The sequence below is a fragment of the Falco peregrinus genome, chromosome 2 (assembly GCF_023634155.1).
Source record: "Falco peregrinus isolate bFalPer1 chromosome 2, bFalPer1.pri, whole genome shotgun sequence".
Lineage (NCBI taxonomy): Eukaryota > Metazoa > Chordata > Aves > Falconiformes > Falconidae > Falco > Falco peregrinus.
In genome coordinates this window covers 57,792,505-57,811,390 of record NC_073722.1, presented here as the reverse complement: position 1 = coordinate 57,811,390, position 18,886 = coordinate 57,792,505, and the positions used below count along the sequence as shown (strand labels likewise).

Below are 18,886 nucleotides of genomic sequence, written 5' to 3'. Positions count from 1 at the left end.
TAGTTTTTTTCAAAGACACAGTACTCTGTCATTTTTTGAGAGTGACTGAAAATGAAGTGCAGATTGGTGTGAATGCAATTAATGGAGTCTTTTTACCAAGGGGAAAGGAGGTCATGTTGCTTCTGTTCCATTACTTAGAAAAGCATTGCTGTCTGAATATCCAGTGTGTGTGAAGCAGACGTTGCTTGAACTTTATAGCTGTGTAACTGACCCCAAAATAAGTGCAGGAAGTGGTTTATACAGTAATATTAAGAATGCCAAAAGCATTCGGGTTATTATTGTTGCATATGTTTCCTGTTTAACTCTGTCCTTCATGGTCACTTCAGCCGTACTCAGTGCCACCCACCTCAGAAGGTACTTTTTGAAAAGCAGCAGTGCCCTGTATATTAATAAAGTGCCAGACCATGTAGCAAAGTACTAGGTAAAAATCACAGTTTAGACGTTTGAATTACTCCAGAAGTAAATAGGATTCCTTCTTGGTTTTCCCTAGCAGCAGAATTCTCAGGCATGGAAGACTGCAAGTCTAAGGTCTTTGGAGTCTATTATAGATTTCTTTTTTTAAAAGCATGTTTGTGACTGGATTGTGTTTATTGGAAACACAGATGTGGTTTGCGATAGGCTTGCATTGTGGGTCCTGTGGAATGAAAACTTCAGATGACAGTAATGAGGACAGAAGCAGTACAGTGATTCTGGACATCATGCTGAAGAAGCTAAATTTTTCACCTGCAATACAATAAAAATTAGACAGGTTTTGGATTACTTGCTCATATTTGTTCCCATTTTTTTATGATTGAGAGCTCTGTGCTATATTATGATCCAGCATCTAATTGTATTTACCAACTTCCCTGTTTGAATTAGGCTACACACAACTCTGTATTGCTACTAAGTGGTAACACTGTGCTTTAAACTGTATATAATCAAGTGACTGAATGCTCTCGTCTGAAAAAAATACTCATCTCAACTTGGTCATTATTATTTCTAGGTGAACACTGAACCTACAGTATCAGTATGGTACTTTGGCTTTTTACCTTTGTACCTAGCAGAAAGAGGTAGCCAAGCATAAAACACATCATTTCTGCTGACCAAGATCGGCAGCAGGATACAAGGAAAGAGACAATGTCTTCCGAAACAACCCAACAGGAAAGTCAGACATCTCCACTGGAGCAAACTGGATGGGTAAGTTGGGTTTCCTCCCTTTTATTTTGATGCTATTGCTAGCGAATAACTGAGGTTTTGCATTGGTGGCTCTTACTGAAGAAAGAAACAGATGTCTGTTAGCTTAATAAGCATATAAATGGAGAGAAGAAAAGGCTGTGTGTTATTCTTCCTGGTTCACTTCACTCAGGCGGCTAGGAGCTTTTGAGTCTCAAGATAGTGGGCCCTGATTTACGCTATGCTAGTTAAACTAGTTATGAGCTGGCAGAGCCCTAGTGTCTGAGTACTAGTCCAGTGTAACTGGATAATAAATGTCCCCATTGAGTTGTGCATGCACATGGATATGTATTCAGAATGGGAGAAGGGAAGAGTATTGCACAAGAACCTGCCCTCCAGCTGTGCAGGAGAAAGGCATTCCCCTCTGGTGGAGAAATGAAGGAATTTAAATGTGGTATGACCTTGGTGCTAACCAGGCACTGCCAGAGAGCTGCAAAAGTGGACTGATCCGCAAGGAAAGGTGACCTGGGAGCCACCAGTGACAGCAAAGTGGGCAGGGGTTGTAACTTCACTCCAGGACAAAGAACATAGTTCCACAGTACCCCAAAAAGAGGAGCAGAGCAGATCCGGTGATGTTAACCAACGGAGTCAGTCAACCATCAGTCAGTCCAGTGATTGCCCTGCAAGGCCGTGGGAATAAGGCACATCTGATACCAAGGCAGGAGGTCAAGTTAGCAAAGCAAGGTAGGGATCATCGTGGCAAAAAGCCGGGTGCAGGCATACCTACAACACAGTTAGGGTGAGGGCCTGAGCTTAAATGCAGGTCCTGAGCCAAGGGGCAGAGGCCCTGGGCAAAAGCTTCTTGCAGATCTTTCCCCCAGCTTTGCTGTTTTTGCAGCAATCTCATTTAGTGTTACACAACTGTGCCATATTAGAGCTGACTTTGAGCCCAAGCAACTAAACCCCTGGCAGGGCGTGTATGGGGGCAGAAAGGCTGCAAAGCCTGCTGGTCCACTTAGGGCTCTGACACTAATTTCCTTATCTTTCACTCAGCTTGTTTGGATTTTATTGTATTTGCTGTGACCTTGCTGTGAAACCAGTTTGGAGTGGTTCTCTACGGTCTGGAGTGGAGTCAATTCTGTACTGTTTACCCAAGCAGCACCACCATTAACTTTAGTGGGAGCAGTGCTTGAAGAAGGACTGAGATATTAATTAGCTAAAATGTGAAATGTGTGGCTGCAGCCAGTAAATGCATTTTATTATTATGGTTACAAAATCATGGATCAGTCAGCCATAAAATGAGGTAGAATCCTGTAATAGACTAGTGTGCTCTTTTTCACAAGGCACTGCTTGTTCTATGAAGTCTGGTTTTGCTTTCAAGAATAAGTATGTTTGTGGATGTGATGTTTTTGCAGAAAAACGTTAAAATTTCCATTAATTTTAACTTAATGATGACTCCTTCTTTCCCCCAGCTTTTATTGCTGAACGCAATGTCATACGGTATGGGGTATCCCTTGGGTCAGTTGGGGTCAGCTGCTCCAGAAACAGAAAAGGCTGACGCTGTGTAAGCACGGCTCAGCAATAACTGAAACATTCCAGTCAACACTGGTTTGGTCACAAACCTGAAATGCGGCACCATACCAGCTACTATGGAGAGTAACTCTTTCCCAGCCAAAATCAGTACACCCGTATATTTCAGACGTCCAATAATGGTACTACAAGTGCTAACACTGATAACCAAGTCATCTCATAAAGAAAAATAATCTACTTACATCCTCATGGCGATGCCCTGGACAGTAGAATGCAAGAGAGAATACTGTCTTTTTTTTCACAATCAAAATGGGAAAATACAGAGTTACCATTAGCTTAAAAGACGCCTGTTGGCAAACTAATTATTATGAAGGTGAAGCCAGTATGGTTGAGTTCAGTTAATGCCATGAATGTATTTAAACTGCTCAGAGAGAAAGTTAGGCTAGTTAGGGGAATCTGACAATTTGTGTTGACCCTTTTTCTGAATACTTGCAAAATCTGCTCTGACTGAACTTAAATTGACTTCTGTATGGGGCAGAACTTTGTTTTTAGAAACTACCACTCTGCCTTTATTTCCTGTAATTTCTTTACCAGAAGATGATGTAGCTTATGAGAATGAAATGGCTAACAGAAATAAAGCAATATACTTCTGGTGTAAGCAGCAGCTGAGCTATTTTAGGAAAGTACAAACCAACAGGATGAGTGGTTTTAACTTAAAGCCTATGTAGTTCTTTCTGTTTCTGTGTTGAGGTGTTATTTCATCACACTGCTAACAACAGAACAAGGAGTTCTGCTTGGTTGTTGGCTTTTGCATTGTATTTTATTTGTTTCTTAAATAATTTGTTGTCTTTAATGGATTTATTTTTTTTTTCTTCCTGTGAGATGAAATTCAATAAGCTAACCCAGGTTTATCCTTTCAGCCAATGTTCTATTGTCCCATCTCAAAAATTCACAACTCTGAAGAAATTGTAAGGATCCGTGAAGAATGCAAAAAGGAAAGTTTCTGGTACAGAGGTGAGTGATCCAAATGTGTTCTTATCACACTGAGAATGACTTCTTTATATATTTATGTAAAACTGGCTGGAAAATGCCGTGCCATTTATTGTAATACATTGGGGTTTGTTGGAATATTATTGTGAGTTAACTCTGTCACTTTATTTTAAGTTGAGCAATATGTTATTACAGGGTTAACTGTATTATTTGCGTAATCATTGTAGGTAAAGGTGGTTGAATTAAGCTTTTGTTTAGTATGAATTTACTTTTACAGTCATGGAGTTGGTTCTATTCTTGTAGTCAAATAATTTTATTACATACTTATTCTTGCCTTTGAATGAAAGGCAGTCATGGCTATGTGTCTTGGATTTGTAAAATCCTTCAGGTGTTAGAACATCTGAAAAATTAGTTACTCAGTGTTTTGGTGCCTTTTAAGTCCACCATGTCAGTCTGTATCTAAATTACATGTTTTCTGAAATGAGAAGATTAAAAAGGGTTTCAGCATTTAATTGGAGCTGCTGTCATTACTAGTGTTGCAGTACTGAGAAGAGATATTCAGATTATGGAAGCTATTATTTTATAAATATATGTAATGCATTAGCTCCAGATGCTGCAGCATGCCTGATGTCTGGCACTGTGTGAAGCCGTCCTTGCCTTTGAAAATACAATAATCTGAATGAGCAGATAGAATAGGTGATTAAGACAGTATGTAAAGTTAATGTTTAGAAGATGAGTAATATATTTATTATAAACATATAAACCATTTGACATATAAAAGAGTAACGTATTTAACAAATGGATAACAAATTTTGGCTGATACTGTATATTCTCCTCCTTTTTATTTTTACAGCTCTTCCTTTGTCTCTTGGGAGCATGCTTGTCACCCAGGGACTAGTCTCAAAAGGTAAATATAAACACACATGATGGTCCTAAGTTATTGTTGTGGCTTGAGACAGTTACGAAGTTGAGACTCTGCAATTACTACTGAAATGCAAGTTTTCCTAAAGCCTTTTGTTTTTCAAGATCAATATTCCTTTCACTCATTGCCATCATTGTTATAGTGATCTGATCATTATGTGTGCATTGCCACAGTCATTCATTTGAAAGGACATTAACTGAAAAGAAAATTCACAAATTCAAAGACTGGTGGCTAGAGTCTGTCACCATGATCACATGTATTTGTGTAGAGTCTTCACTGGGTCTGCTTGTAGGGCAGAGCATTGTACAACTTGAGCAAGGGCATCAAAATCAGGTACTCTAGTTCGAACTGTTGTTTTATTTGGAAAATGCTGGCAATGTTTTTACAGTGACCATATATCAGTATGAATACAGCTTTGGTGCAAAGGGACAAGGAATACTGCCAAAATGAGGAGACAGAGGGCTTTTTATAGAGATGGCTTGTGATCTCAGGCTAACACAAAAGAGAATTGTATTCTGTTTATGTGATGGATGAGCCTGGTTCTACACATTGTGCCTTGTGTTGCCCTTTGGGGGGGCTTGACTAATAATAAAGTTGAGGTTAGTGTTTTGGGTAAAGGGTGAAGGGCATCCACCCTGAAGACCACTAAGATGGTGTATCCCACAGGAGCAAATAAGACAGTCCTTCACCCTGCACCAGCAGTGAGTTACAGCAGGGGCAGGTAGGAGGAAAATCACAGGGCCTGAAGCAAGAAGCAGAAAAGAATCCAGGGGCTATAAGAGATGGGTGGTGGGAGACAGCAAATGGAGAAAGTGGAAATGGCTCAGCCTTTTCTCACTGTGTGTGGTTGCAAGCCCCTTGTTTTGTTTCAGGCACCGTTGCCATGTTTCCTCCTCATCGCATTCTTTTTTGTTTTTCTAAGATGATAGGGAGGACTAGAGTAGAAAACCTAAAAGCTGTGCTATACCACAAGAGGCTGATGTGGGTTCCCTATTGCATTCTTGACCTATGAGCTTGTAGGAGGACAGGGAGGGAAGGAGCAAGGGAGAGTGTGTGAAGGAAGACAAAGGATTACCCATTTGAAAAAGGGTGAGCAGTGACAGGAAGGGCACTGGGGTTGTTTCAGTTGCTAACATTGCAGCCTCTGGCACCGAGTACTCTTCTCAGTTTCTTTCCATTGTACTTGGATGTTTCTGATCAGCCGTGAAATAACAAATGCCTATATTAAATAATCATGACTGGTGTCAACAACTGGGCGGGAAGGTGGAGCTGTTTAGAAACAAACAACAATTTTGCTCCTCCCTTCTCGGAGAGACACAATTTAAAATTGCATAGATGCCAGTGGGTGAAGGCCCTTGCACTTAGTGTAGACTGAATGCTCCTCTGTCTAAACACTCCTTTCTGATGATTGCATGCAGTACGCTGCCTCTAGAAGAAGCTGGAGCTTCTGAGCCTCATTAATACTGTCTGAATGCATGTAACAGTGCAGCCAGTGTTCCCATCCCTTTGCTGTGGTAATCTTGCTGTGTGGAGCCCTCCTCCAGAGCATGGCACTCCTCTGCCAGGCACGCAGGCTCTCAGAGGCATACTGGTTTCACCTCCTGGTCTTAACTGGGGGAAGGTGGATTTTGATGGGAAAAGCTAAAGGTAATCTTTTGGTTTTCTTGTTCAGCACACTGTATTCTCCTCTTAAAGGCAAAATGTATAATCTCTCCAGAGGAGGAGGCTGGATACCAGCGGTACAGTTTAATACTAGTTTAATCCATAGCCACAGAAAACTACTGAAGAATAGTCTGGGCCTGCTTCTCACAGCACAAGGAGCTGGACCCTGAGTAAGAGATTTCAGTTTGCTGTTATATTTGCAGGGTTGGTTTGTGCTGAAACATAAGCACCATCTCCTCCTTCTGCAGTGCTGCAGGTGTCATCCCTCGCAGCCATGCTGCTTTCATGTTGATTTACACTCTGAACCCCTGCCTGAACTGAATCCAGCAAAGTCCAGATTTTTTTCCATTACTCTAGAACTGCCCTAAAACAGATGCACTAAGAACTAGCAGAATGGGAAGTGCCCTGATGTTCCTAAATCTGAGTTAGTGGACTTTTCATACAGTCTTCACCTTCAGAAATGCAAAAACTTGTAGAAAAAATACTGTCTTGGTTTTGAGTACTGGTGAGTTCCTCAAGTGAATAAGCTTTCTGACTATTTCCTTTAATCATAGGTATTTTGCCAGCAACCCCAAGATTTGGTGCATTACCTAAGATGGCAAGTAAGTTGTACTCAATTCTAAAATGAATGGAAAGGTTATTTACAGGCAGTATGCAGACCTCAGATGCATCTCTCTGAATTTCTTTTCAAACTCTTCTTTTTTTTAAATTTATGAGATATTACCACAGTGCTTTAGGAAATCAGAATTCTGCTATGTTTAAAAATAAATCTATGAAACAAGGTTCTTTTAATGTAAACATTTTCAGTAGCAGCTTATGTTTACTTAATATAGCCTCTCAAATTAGTAAAAACTCAAATCTCATCTTTGTTTTATAAATAATGTCATCCTCATTGATCAGCCATGCTTAGCAGATCACACAATTTTATGGTATCAAGGAGTCATCGTAGTATAATATATAAAATACTATGTTCCTTTTTATATGTTCATTTGATTGATTGTAACTGTCTAATTCATGATGATGAATTGATAAAGAAAACAAAGCACAGAAACTGTACAGTACAGTAAGGTGTCTCTTAAATGGCAAGAAATGAAGTTGATTCTCTCTTCAGCAGAGTTCAACAGAAAAATGGGGATATTGAAGCACTGTTTTTATTCTGACTCTGTAATGAGTGAAAGTCCCAACGCGATAGTATGGGAGGCCGATGTTCTAGCTCCTTAGAAGCCCAGAGAAGATAGTGTTAAAACTGCGATCATTAGAAATATACCATGGTGTGTACACAAGGGCAAGAGAAATCAGTGCTGATGTTGTGAATTAATTCCACTGTGAGCTATCTCTATAATCTGTTTGTCTGAATCTGAAATCTTACCATTCCAGCTGAGTATGGTATCCTTTTCCAGTATACATTGTCTTGGACCAGTTGCTATACCTTATGATAGTAGCCAGTTTCAGTAGTTACTGAAATCATCTGTGTAATCCCTGCATAACTTCTATGTGTTTGTGACATGTTTTGAGAAGACATGCTACATACAATTTGTCATATGATTAAAATGGAGCCAATTGCAGACTCCTAATTTAAGCCCTTGTACTAACAGTGGTTTTTTATCTGTCTTTATAGTTGCTGGTGTCTTAGGTTTTGCCATTGGAAAGATGTCATACATAGGAGAATGCCAAAAAAAGTTCCAGAAAATTGGTATTGTACCATTTGGTCCACAACAAAAAAGGTTTGTGGTTATTTAAATTATTAATCCTAGAATGAAAGAGTCTAAAACATAGTAAAAATTATATGCAGCAAAACTACAAATTTAAATTCAGTGACCAGGTCATGAAGTATTACTCATATTCTTAGGCTGTATATGACAGTATTAGCAACTACTAAATATTCTTCAGAAAATGCAAATTAAACTTGGTGTAATACCTGTTGTTAGGAAATCCATTAGTTAAATTAAATTATTGTACTTCTAAGTGTAATGGGACAGCAGTTACTAGCTCTCTTTTCATCTAGTATTGTGCCTCTAGAGTGTTTAACCATCATCCATGACATCACTTTGGCCCTTTGCGTCTTTCTTTGTACCATATATCAGGCCAAATATGCTGCAGATTTTTTTTACACTATCTTCATATTTTAACAACAGTTTCAATCTCAACCCACATCCCAGCCTCCTCTGCTGTGGCTTTGCCCAACCTCATGCTCTCATGCCAAACCATGAAGAGCACAAACTGAGGGCATTTTTTCCACCTGGCAAGTCTAACCATATGATAGATCTCAGTGGTTACGTCCTGTCACCTGGCACAGCCATGTTTCAGTCATTGTTTTATGAACTTCACATAAAGCACTCCCCCCTGTCAAATCAGTCTCTCGACTTCCTTCCAAGCTCCTCCTTCAACTGCCAGTACCGCTTTTCATTCTCAATATGGCTTCTCATCTGCACCTTTCACACGCAAAATACATTTCCAAAAATCCTACCCACAAAATCATTCTCCTCTCTTTCCACATCTTTCCTCCAGACCAACGTGAGCTTCTGTGCCTACAGAAATGCTGGACTGACAATGGGAAGCTTCTTCATTGTTCACATCTCTCTTCCATTCTTCCCCCACATAACAAAGCTATTACTTTCCTCACTTGACGTTACACAAAATGGCCGTTTGTCACTCTCTTGTATTTCATACCTTGCTCGTAACTCTGTTTGCTCGTTATTGATAGGCGCGGTGGCAAGAACTCTCTTCCCGCTCAGAAAATGGCGATTGCTAGAGATGGTAGTTAATAATATTAATGAGGTTTTATTGGCTGAGACTTTTAGATGCCATTTTTTTACAGTTTGTCCTGTAAAGCAGGTATAAGAATTGGAGAATACAGGCAAGAGATTACTTGTTCAAGAACATTTGCAAGAATGCCATATGGTTGTATTAGAAGAAATCCTGTAAAATTCTTGAAAATTTTATCTGTTTTCAATATTGTAGGCATTGTCATCATACTAGCAAAGAATATGAGGCAAAACTGCAATCGAATGAGAAAGAAGGTTCAATTCCTTCAGCATCTTAGACCCAGGTAGGCAACCTTGAAATTTAAAGTAAATTCTTATTTTATTTTCCTTGTTGGGTGGTATTCTTACCTGAAACCTTTGAACAATGTAGTGAAAACCATGGATTTTAATCATGGATTAAAACCTGAGCATTATTCAAGGAAATATTCTCTATCTATGGTTTCTAATTAAATTTGTTTCTTCATTTTTACTTTACATAATTTTATGCTAATTTTAAACCCCCAATTTTGGAGGAATTTCTGCTTTAGCTGTAGCAAAGTATTGGTTATTCACCTAATCGGAATTAATTTGGATTGACTACTTGTACAAAAACAAATATAGCTCCTTTCAATTTCCAACTTTTTTACTAAAGAATCAAATGATTATGGATAAGTCATAGAAATATTGAGAATCTAAAAGCAGACACAGTTGGGGGGTGGGTTTTTTTATCTGGTGGGGTTATTTTTTGCATCCAGTACTATGGTTTAGCTAGAGCCTTCCTGAGGGTAATATAATAGTGGTGCTAGAGCAACTACATGGTGGGGCAGGGGAGATGGCTGATGTGATGGTTTCACCCCAGAAAGGGAAAAATTCCCTTTGTGAAAATGGAGGGTTTACAGTGTGGAAGGCAGGGGAGTGTTTAAAAGCACTTGCACTCTTTGTCTGTGGAAAACAGGCCAGCAGCTGGGCTTTTTAAAAGCATTTTCACACTTTCTGCTTGTGGTAAGCTGGCCTACATTTCTCACAGGCAGGAGAATGTGTGAAAGTGTTTGCAAGTAGCTTGGCTTTCTGCAAGAGAGGAGAGCAGAAGGCCTGTTTGAAATCCTGCCATGCGAGTTTGTTATGGCTCTAACTGTAGCTCTGAACAGAAGTGTGATGCAGAAATTGTTGGATTGAGTCTCTCTGGCATATATTATGCAGGAGTTTAGACAAGGATATTGATGATGGTCCTTTTCTTGCTGTAAAGTGCATGACTGCAGACAATCTAGAAGGAGGAGTAGCCTAGCAGAACCTCTTTACTTAGGAGAGATTTTGATCAATTTTTACTATGCAACAATATGTTATGGCAGTAAGGATTATCCTGAAAGAAGCCATTAGAATAAATTCCTGGTTTTAATCAACTTTGCCACTGCCTGAGCATTTTATATTGAGCTGCAAGTGCTCAGCCACTAGCAGAAAATGCAGTTTGGCTTAGGCTCACCTAATAAAGTTGCTGCCAAAAGGGGCAGTGCTTCTCTGTACCGGCTGCAGAGACCATGAAGCAACGTGGCCCTCCAGATCCCCCTGCTTTAGATGGGTATCAGACCGGTAAGGAGGTGGGAGGGGGGACAGGAAACCTTTCTGAGGGGTAACTTGCTAGTGCCAGCATGAAGGAGAGAGCCAGGCTTAGGTAGCTGTGAATGAATGACATCCTAAATCCTTTAGCAGCTGTAAGCTTAATTAAGCCCTTGCATGACTGTGTTGATTAAGTGCTTTTGAAGATTTTCTTTTAAATAAATGTTTGCCTATGTAGGCTAGTGTCCTCACCTATTTCAAATAAGAACCCCAAAGCATATTTAATTGAGGACCAACGCTTAGTAGCAATTACCTGTGTAGTGGAATAAAATGTTGATGGTGGGATTTACCACCACTGTCTATCAGAGCTGGAGCCTGCTGAACCTGAAATCCAAACACATGTTCTTTTTCAACTTTTTCCCTTTTTCAGCCTTCTTCTGTGAGCTGACAGTATTCTTTCTGGTGTATAAGTACCAATTAGCTTTTAAATATATTCCAAATTGTCCCAAATACAAAGGAGTCTTGCAGCTGTATGAAGGGAAAAATGCAGGATGCCAGAGGCCCTTCTGTTTTCCTCCTGTGGTGGGTCCTGGAATTTCTGCTGTGGAACCTGTTCCCTGTTCAGCTCACGTGTTCATCAAAGAACTTGATTGCTGCACTTTTTACCAGCCACTTAGGTCTTCCTGTGCCTTTTTTGAAAGGGCTAGAAAGCTTAGTCAGAAACTTAGTCTGAAAACAAACGTGAGACAAGTATTTCTTTTGAATTTTAATTGCTGGAAGGAAAAAGCCAACATGTTTGGGCCAGTGTGATCATTTTGAATTTGTCAGAAATCAGTTTTGATGGACAGGTTTCAGAAACTTAGGAAAAGAAATTACCATAAGCGTTGTGTTGTTTCCTGTATTGTTAAAAAGTGAAAATAATAAACCTCATAACCCCTTCTGTGTCTCAATAAAAAATCTGAATTTAGCATGCTATGCTCTACAAAGGTACAGAGACCCTACTGAGTACCTCTCACCACTATCCATGCTAAGCATAAAGCATGAGCTTTGGCACTGCCTAGGCAGACCACCCACATAAAATTATCTCCTGTTGATGAGTCCAAGAGTAATGTCTTTTATCCTCAGGGACTTTGCAGAGTTCTCACAGAAATCACCAAGAAGCTGCGCATTTCATGTCAAAAGCAAGGTACCACTCAGCTAAATAATGGGTCGTTTCATTCCATTACAGATGTAGTGAAGATGATAAAGATCTTACGGATCAGCATCTTCTTTCATGACTTTATTCTGTAGAGAAGAATCAATGTCTTCGGTGTGGTGTAAATTGCCTTATTTGAAGCAGTTGCATAATGTTATGTAGTTCTGTTCATAATAAATGCCAGTTTCTTGTTATGCACTTTTTGATTTTTCCTTTTCTCTCTCTTCTCAGCATGTTTTGGTTTATTTTCCTCCCTTCAGTGCAATTTTTCTCTTAGTGCTGAAAAATTAAATTTGTCCATTGTACTTGGATGCCAGCAATAGTTTGTGTAGCAAGCAAAATGGCATATGCTAGAATGTTTGTCTTCTATGTCAGAAGGAAAGAGTGTGAGGATGCTTAAATGATTTTCCACAGTTTAGCAGCTATTCAGTCTTGGAGATGGCTCCTTGTTTATGGAGCGTTTTAAGAGTACTAAGCTAAAAGTTCATTAGGGTATTGTCACACTGCAGTTCCTATGCTGAACCAACTTTTAACTGGCCAATTTTACAGAAGGGTCCACTTTGCCAGGGATATCAAAAGCACACGCCACATTCACAGTGAACAAGAAGATAAAATATTTTGGAACAGTTTATGGTCTGCACACAATCCAAGGCTAGAACTAGATCACACATGCTTTCTACAAGCAGCATGAGACACAAACTTCCATGAAATATCTCAGGAAATCAAAAGCAGACATTTCCCCTAAGTGCAGTGATGGTGTTCACATGCAAATCAAATGTACAGCTACTGAAAAGTTTGGGCTTCACTGTCAACTGTTTTCTTGGGGTGGCGGGTAGGTGGGTCTGTTTGGTTTTATAGTATGCCTGTGGTTAGTACCTCTCTTTTGAACTAGCTGCTTTGGGCATGTTTACCCGGGCACAAAGAGATTCTGCAAGCAGGATACATAGCATGTAAACTTATAAAGGAACTGTTAAATGTTAAATGGTTGCTACACACAAAAGACATTCTGGATTTAAGAAGCTATTAGGCTAAATACCACCCTGGTAAGAGAGTCTTTACTAGCCAGGCAGCCACCAGGCAGAAGGAGAAAGGTTAGACTAACTAGCCTCCCTGGCTTTTTTCCTTTAAGATTTTATACCTTTCCAAATGGGTTTTGCCCTCTTGAATTCTTGAACTACTAAGAACCCCTGTCTCAACAGGGGCTTTAATTTTACACTTTTTACCTCTTTACAGACTTCTTGCTTAGCTCTTTCTTAGCAGTCTGAGTCAAGGGTAAACAGCTGGGCCATGTCAGAGCTGGATGCTTGGTGTACCAGCAGGTAAGCCTTGGTGAGTCTTCAGCAGGGGCTACAGGCAGAGAGGGTTACACAACCACAAAGAAGTCGACCTCCTTTGTGAAGAAAATGTAATTGTTACAGGTGTCCTGTGATAGCCAGCAAAACTCGAATGATGACATGTCTTAGCTACTTTCCCTACATCTGACATCTGCTGTCAAGATAACAGCAACAAACTGCACCAAGGTTATAGTCAGGCCTGGGTTATCTGAGGCAAGCCATTACGTGATGCATGTGACAGGGGACCTTTCACGTCAGACTCTCAGAGGTTGCTTTTGTGGTCAGTGTTACCTCCTCGGGTTACAAGCTACTTACATTTGCTCTAAATGTAATTTTGTTCAAGCTTCCTATTTGCTGTAATAAACGTACTGTTATATAAAAATTGTCTTTTTTCCCTAAATTTATTTCCATACTTTGCAAGAGGCAATACTCTGATTAGCTAATTGTGTGGATCTAAGTTCATGAGTTACTGTGATACTGTTATGAAAAAAAGGCTGTCTGTGAATCTAAACTGTATTAGCACTAAATTTGTGCATACCAAAGGAAAAACGAGCACAGCTAATGGGCAAAGCATTCTTTAGAAGGTCTTTCAAAGCATTTTTCTGTATTTCAGAGGATTTATGGCCAAATAATTTTTTAAGCCTGTCAGGTGTCAGGCTCCACATATACTCCTTGATTGAAGAAATAACAGGCAAGCTTGTTATTTTTTTGTTGCAATGTAATTTCTCCCACTTTGCTCAACCAACAACCTAGTCAAGCGTGCAGTGGGGCTACAAGCCTTTATAATGAGGTAGTAAAGATGTTTCAATATTTTTTAAATATAACTTCAAAAATTTTAAATAATGTAAGATTTAAGTTAACTGAGTATCCCAAAAGCACCAGCTACAAAAGGATAGGAAAGACTCACAACACATTCTGTACCGTGTTAATTTGCTAGAATTGGAGCCAACTGGCTTTCATTGTGCTGTGACTTACAGGGATGTTGGAATTTTCCTGGTAGCTGGGTATGTGTTCTAGGGGTGGAATTGGACAGATGCTGGATTTTTTTAGCATTGGATGGCTTATAGGACCTAGTTAAACTTAAGCTTCTTAAGATTTGACAGAGAAATAAGAAAAAGTGCCTTATGGCTCACAGGAGTTCTATAAGGAAGCAGGTGTTGGGGCGTTAGTAGTTGTGCTGCATGATGCAGAAAGGAACGTTTAAATGCACGCTGGTTGTTTGACTTTATTACTTTATGCAAAAGGTGCTCTGACCACCAGACCTTCGTGATTTTTCTGCTTGGGTATGATTAACAAAAAATGCTCTAAGAACTGTAAGTTACTACAGCTGTTCCATAGTAATTATGTACAATTTAATGAGCTAACCTATGTTGACCACTACTGTCATGCATTCCATAAAGTTGGTTAAAGAATTTGGTTTTAATTGAAGCACAAGTTAAATACATTGAATTTAGGGGTGAATTACTAAATAATATGGAAAGATTTGTGGTAATTGGTTGCTTTTGTAATCATTATTTCAGTCTGGAATAAGAGGGGAAGAGATCTCCAGGAGGAAAAATAGTTGACCTTACAAAGGATCAAGCGTTGTTTTATATAGTGCTAAAACTTTTCTTAGTATTTTCTTGTACTGATAATAGGATATACATTCCCTTTTGGCAGGAATATGTTACAAAAAGGCTAAAAAAATTCCAATGAATATATATAGCTTCCTATTAATTTATGTCTGGAAAGTAGAGCTTACTTTTGTCACCCAGAGATGAGCGAGTTTAACTGTGCTTAGGCATATCACAGCTTGGTTAAGTCCATGTACTTGCTAAAATCAAGAAACGAAATACATTCTTCAGCCGTAATGCATTCAAAGGGAGTAGGTGTATGTAAGCCTCAATCCACTTCACGAAATTATGAATAAAAAAAGGGTCAGAGTAAAAGAGGAAAGCTGTAATGACATTAACCTCAAACATCTGCAATAGGTTGTCCTGGGGACTTTTATATTAGCTATTTGAAATAATTTTACAAATACTGTATTCAATCCAAATTAAAAAAAAAAAAAAAAAAAGTTGTGTTTTAGAGGAAAAAGCAATTTTATGTTGAAAACAAAGCACATTCCTGTTTTAATCCTAACTTAGTAATTGGACTTTAGGCAAGCCAGCTGGTATATAATTCTCTTTTAAAACTAGGAGTGAAAGGGAGATGAATGCTTACTATCCAAGTTTTTCTAAATCCCTATCAAAAATAAGATTTGGAGCTTACTTTATTACGTTTTGAGAGAATGAGAGAACACGGCACGCTGTGCAATGACAGGGAATGGGGAGGGTGGGCTGCTCTGGGGCAGGAGTTACGACAAGAAATGCTGGACCAGGCCAGGTGGTAGGTATGAAGGCATCACGCTGGTACCTCTGACAGCAGCGCTGATTTGGGAGCAGCAGCTTCTTCCTCATGACAATTTCTGCCAGTGAAAGAGCTGCTTTTGTAATTTTTTTGAAAGAGCTTTTGTAATCTTTTTGAAAGAGCTGCTGTAATTTGTCCCACTCACCCGACTCATTTTTGGCATCACACACCGGAGCTTTATTTGAAAGCACCAAAAAAAAGTGAATCCCACTTCTGACATCAGCATTGCAGGAGTTCCACATCTCAGAAATACTAAGCCACTAGTACTTACAGACTTAGCTTTTGTAAGGTGTACTATTTTCCCAAGTGTGTACTTCATTTGAGGAATTGCCTCTAAAATAGGTGGATTTGTAAAGTCCTATAGTGCCGTAAGTATACCTGTGACATATTACGAAGAATCATTACCGCTTTCACAGCAGGATGTTATGCTTTACAGATCTATTAATGTTTTTTTTGCAAGAGTGAACGTGGGAACAAAGGGATACACTCCATACCATGCACATGCATTGGTATGGATTTGGAGGGTTATTTTTTCTTTTTTTTTTTCTGTTAAGTCTCTCAAGAAAATTAGGTTCTCAAGAAATAAATGAGACTTCACAAAGCCAGTTTAAAATCTAGAAGGCTTAAGAGGCATTCTGGGGACATGCTGGGGGGCATCTGGTCCACATATTAACAGATAATCTGACAAAGGAAAACATGACTTAAGTTTCTTGATGACAAAACGATAGAGCTAGGAAAATATCTCAATACTGAGTCTGAGTGATAAGCTTCATTGTCATGGGGAAAAATACTAACTGCATCACACAGTTTGTTTTAAATTACTCTTGACATTCTCAGTACAGAGATTTGCATAGTTTGCATAGTTGCAACACGTAAGATCAGTGGTCTATGACATCCAAAAGACAAGTAGGACATTAACAATTCCTAGGAAAAAACTGAGGAAAAAATACATTTATACTACAGAGCAATTCTGTGGCATGCCCTCATCTTGCGTATTGTGGTGCTTCCAATGCACCTCAGAAAGTCTAAAACGGAGCCGAGACAGAAAAAGGAGGGGAAAAAATTAAAAAACAGTGATAAGAGATACAAAATGGTTTCTTCAGAAGAGATTAAGTAACTCACTTTCCAGGTTGAAAACAATTCAAGATGAGTAATATGACATCTCTAACAGCGTGAAATATGAATAAGGAAGGAGTAATTGCTGTTGGGTTTTTCTGATATTACAACTAGTTGGCACTCAGTGAAACCAGTTTTAAAGGAAACAGCCAAGAAGCACTTTACACACTGTGATTCCATCATGGCTATTCTTGCCACAGGATACGATGGAAGCAAGATGGCTCCAAAAGGCATGATCTGCACAGAGGCTTGGTGGCTGTGAAACATCTGGATTTGTGTGATCCATACGCAACCTTTGTGTCAGGAAGCTTCTCGGCTGTGGTCAGAGAAGGACAGGTCTGGGCGATCTCCTCCCAGAAGGATCACTAGCCAGTGTAGGGACAGGGTGACAATTATGGTGAATCTTGTATTCTTAAAGCTGTTGAAAAAAACAAAAGCCCTGCCAAATGAACTAAAACCCAGGTAACTAATAGCCATGAGTGGAGACTGAAACATCTTTGTGTGCAGAGAGCACAAGGCTCAAGCTTGTGCTTGTCAAGAAAACACACATCTAAATCATTTTAATTACAATACAGTATTTTTTTCTGCTGATGAATGGTAAAAAAAATGCTAGCGTGGGAATGGATGTTTTTCCCGTTATCTTTGACATCCAGATTGTTCAAAAGCAGTGGCACTTCCAAAGCAGATGCTAGAATCTTGCATAAACCCTGCACTGAACTGAACTTCGAAGTGTTACTTCTTGTGTATGCGCGCGTTGAGCGTTCAGCAGCAATGCTGTGTCAGCCAGGCACATCAGCAAGCTCAGGTATTTCAGAGCAAGGAACAGCTTTAATGCTCCAAAACACACAAAGGGAGATGTGTTTTCACCCTACCCGTCACGCACACCAGCTGTAGGCTGAGGTCTGCCCTGACTGAACCAGATGTTACTGCCTGCTGTATCGCCGCATGCACAATACTTCAAAATACAAACTTCAAAATTCAAACCTTACCCAGCAGCAGGTGCTTGCCATTTACTCGCTCCTGATTCGCTCCACTGATCCAGTAGATCACAGCGATCTTGGGAGCCGCCCCCTTGGCAGGCACAGAGCCTGGAGAACCAGACGGGGCTTTCACACCAAGCTGCCGAGAAGCTGGCAGCGCTGGTGGGCGGCTGCTGGGCAGAGCTGCCACGCCGGCACGGCCGCCCCCCGGCTGCTCCCACACAGCGAGCACGTGCCGAAGGGGCTCCTCGTTCAGGCGTCACACCGCAGCGTGGCTTGTGTCTACAAGGCAGCCTTCGAAGTCAGCTGGCAGCTGCACGCTATCTAGCATGCAGAGGGTGAGAGAGGAAAAACAAACGCAGTCCTTCGTGAAATCTTCAGGGGAACCTGAAAACCACAGCTCTTCAACGCAAGCTCGTAGCCATATACACTAACTGCATGACACTGTACCAGCAGGAACATCTCCTACTTAGAATGGCTTATTTAGGAGATGATTTAGACGTGGTTCATAATCCACTGTTGATGTTTAAGCATCAGCTACTGCAACCAAATTCACCCTTTCGTGTATCAGTTACGCTGTTTTAAAATACTAGTTATCCTAAGACAGTTAAGATTAACAATTATATTTAAACCACAGAATTAAGCCAAACAAAATTATTTTGGCATTAGCTTTATAGAGAGAGTAGACAGGAATGTACAGCATTCTGTATAAGGAATGAATTGAAAATTTTGGGGTTTAGAAGCTCTTCACGCCAAGATTGCATATCCTGAAAACAGAGTCCTACATCATCACTGAGGAACTGGCAAACCACCACCACAAAGGTTACATATGCTATGGATTTTTAATCCTGAATAAAGTACTTTGAGTTCTGGCAAAAGAAATCTATCAAACTCTCCATTTCTCTTTAATCTTAAGATTTTTGTCTTGTTTCAATAATAAGTGAAAATTATATTTGATTGACTATCCTTTATATCAGATAACTGTGCAATGTCTTTCTCATACATCCTTTGTTTACTGTGGTACTGCATTATGAAAGTAGCTCACACAAGACTTGCTTTTTAGTTTTGCAAAGCCATGCTTCTGCTAAACAGAAGACACACTGACCGCACGTTGAAACTACGTAGTACCATTCTGCCATGTATATTAAAGTCTCAGGAAATTTTGTATTGCTCAATCAAAAAAAATAACTAAGTAAAAATGAGTAAACAAGCAGTATTAAAACAGTAACATATAAGTAGCACAGTAACAGGTATTCGTTAACATTAAAGAGAACAAACAGAAACAAACGCTTTAAATCATGGTTGTTAACGTCAGATTC

The 18,886-nt window shown here is 39.7% G+C and overlaps 1 protein-coding gene across 2 annotated transcripts; it reads left to right on the top strand.

Moving 5' to 3' along the window:
• Positions 1-1,008: 1,008 nt before the first annotated feature.
• Positions 1,009-11,947, top strand: OCIAD2 (OCIA domain containing 2). 2 transcript variants are annotated; one of them, XM_027779367.2, is made up of 7 exons: positions 1,009-1,176; positions 3,603-3,696; positions 4,526-4,579; positions 6,811-6,858; positions 7,875-7,980; positions 9,218-9,305; positions 11,783-11,947. In XM_027779367.2, the coding sequence occupies exons 1-6, from the start codon at positions 1,117-1,119 to the stop codon at positions 9,297-9,299; spliced, it is 444 nt and encodes a 147-aa protein (XP_027635168.1). In that variant the 5' UTR covers positions 1,009-1,116; the 3' UTR covers positions 9,300-9,305; positions 11,783-11,947. The 2 variants fall into 2 exon arrangements, with proteins under 2 accessions (XP_027635168.1, XP_027635169.1); XM_027779368.2 differs by lacking the exon at positions 1,009-1,176 and adding an exon at positions 3,384-3,479.
• Positions 11,948-18,886: the final 6,939 nt, after the last annotated feature.